General features: G+C 60.6%; 1 protein-coding gene across 1 annotated transcript in view; it reads left to right on the top strand.

Annotated features, from left to right (window-relative positions):
• Nucleotides 1–2,211, top strand: part of AP3D1 (adaptor related protein complex 3 delta 1 subunit) — a 29,946-nt gene that overhangs the window by 7,061 nt on the left and 20,674 nt on the right. Inside the window, exons 5-7 of the mRNA XM_023538106.1 lie at nucleotides 636–822; nucleotides 987–1,060; nucleotides 2,103–2,152. Coding sequence (XP_023393874.1) covers nucleotides 636–822; nucleotides 987–1,060; nucleotides 2,103–2,152 — 311 coding nt within the window. The remainder of the gene's footprint in view (nucleotides 1–635; nucleotides 823–986; nucleotides 1,061–2,102; nucleotides 2,153–2,211) is intronic.

The following is a 2,211-nucleotide window of genomic DNA, read 5'->3' as shown; positions in this document are numbered from 1 at the left end:
CTGGCATCCGCCATTTCTCCAGGCAGCCCTGATCCTGTTTATTGGTGCAGGATTTAGGCACCAAGATCAGGGTGCTGGGTATGCTTGTGCTTCTGGGGCGTGCATGTGCTAGGCCCTCAGTAGACCCCCGCGCACTGGGGAGGGCTCGTCTGGCTGTCTGCATGGTGGCTGCATGAGCTCACCCCAAAGCCTCCACACGCCACACAGGGCCCGGACTGGCCTCCGCGGGGCCCTGGGCTGAACAGATATAGAATAGCTTCTTCGAACAAAGTGCAGGGTCCGACATGTCTCGGGGGGGCTCCGCCCTACATCGTGGAGAGTTACAGAGTGCCGAGAGGTCCGTCTGGGTGGCAGTAGCCAAGGCAGCAGGCATGGCGGGCGGGGGCGCAGGAGTGTGGCTCTCCTGGTGGAGGGAAACGCGGTCCCTTCACGTAGTGAGTGGCCTGCTCCTCATGTTTCTTGGATCATGCATGGCCCAGCCCCGCAGCCTTGGGTGAGGGACGATGCCTGTTGCCTTGGCCTTGCTTCTCGGCCCTCCAGTGGTCAGGGCTCCGAGGGGTTGGGGATTGGGCTGTGCCCACAGGTGATGGGTGCAGCACCGGGCACAGGTGGGGGCACTGACGTGGAATGGCCAGTCTGCTGAGGAACATTCTGATTAATGGGGATCCCTCTTACTTCACAGGGGTCCAGTCGGCAGCGGTCAACGTCATCTGCGAGCTGGCCAGGCGCAACCCCAAAAACTACCTTTCCCTGGCCCCGCTGTTCTTCAAGCTGATGACCTCCTCCACTAACAACTGGGTTCTCATCAAAATCATCAAGCTGGCAAGTGGCCCGACCTTCCTTCCTCTCGGCTGTGGCAAGGCCGTGGGGTGTCCTGGGAGCTCTCGGTGTGGGGAAAGCGGTTGGGCTTGGCCACTGTGATGCGGAAACGTGAACGTGCTGTCCTGTCCCCGCTGCCTGTGGCTCACTGGCCTCTTGTTCCCTAGTTTGGTGCTCTGACCCCCTTGGAGCCGAGGTTGGGCAAGAAGCTGATTGAGCCTCTCACCAACCTGATCCACAGGTGAGCCTTGGGCAGGCCTGTGCTCCCTGGGGCAGCCCAGGGAATGTTCTGGATCAAGATGCAAACACGCAGTGTGAGTGTTCCAGAGAGGGCTGTGCTCGGCAACCCGCCCACCCTCCTGGGACATGGCTGGGCTGCCATCCCCTCAGGTTCTGAAACAAGAAACACAAAAGAAAGGGAGGAAAAGTGCCCCACTCAGCCCCCGCCACCCCCCGGTCACCATGGGCCTCGGTGGGCTCAGTGAAGAGCTGGCTGAGTAGATCTCCCAAGGTTCCCCCACCCTGGGAAGGAACAGGGCCCTGAGGCTGCCTCAGCCCTCAGAGCTGCATGCACCCCTAAGTGGGGCGCTGGCCTCCAGCAAGTCCCCGCCCTCCCCCGGGCTTCAGCCTCCCGGCTCACCATCCGATGAGATGCTGGAAGATAAATAGTTACAACAGATTTCTGGGCTTGGGACAGTTTTGGTTGTAAATAACAAGTCACAGAAATTACAGTGCAGCTCTGGTTTTCAGAGAAGATCGCAAGGCCATCGGCCACGTGACCGGCATGTGGACCGGCTGTGACGGCCGTGCTCCCTGGGGCACATGGGTGATCGGGCTCGAGAGCACCCCGTGGGAAGGAGTATCGGGGGCAGATGCACTCGGTGCCTGCCTCGGTCGTCAGTCTGGGCTGTGCTTCCCAGACAGGGTCGCACTGGGGCCCGGGCTTTTGTATTCTGCCTGCCCGTGTGGGGCGACACACGACTGCCCCTCAGGCTCCCTGTCATAGTACAACCAGGCAGTGGTGTTTCAGGCTGCTAGAATTTTCTCCATGCTTCCAGAGCATGAAGGGGATTTGGCTTTCCTTCGTGGACGTCACACCGTTGGGAGGTTAGGGGAAAGGGCACCCATGGCCACCTGTGGTGACTAGGAGGGGGATGCTCGCTGCGCCTCCCCGCCCTCAGCTTCTGATGACGTGACCTCAGTTGTCACAGCCGTGTCTTCGCAGACACAGCACAGAGTAGTGTGGCTCAGCCCTCACGCCTCATGTCTGTTCCCTCCCCCAGCACGTCTGCCATGTCCCTTCTCTACGAATGTGTGAACACCGTCATCGCAGGTGAGAGCTGCTTATCGGGTTCTGGAACAGGAGGGTGCCGGTCCTGGTGGTGGGACTTG

The sequence above is a fragment of the Pteropus vampyrus genome, unplaced genomic scaffold (assembly GCF_000151845.1).
Source record: "Pteropus vampyrus isolate Shadow unplaced genomic scaffold, Pvam_2.0 Scaffold212, whole genome shotgun sequence".
Taxonomy (NCBI): Eukaryota; Metazoa; Chordata; class Mammalia; order Chiroptera; family Pteropodidae; genus Pteropus; species Pteropus vampyrus.
This window is presented reverse-complemented; position numbering and strand designations above follow the sequence as displayed.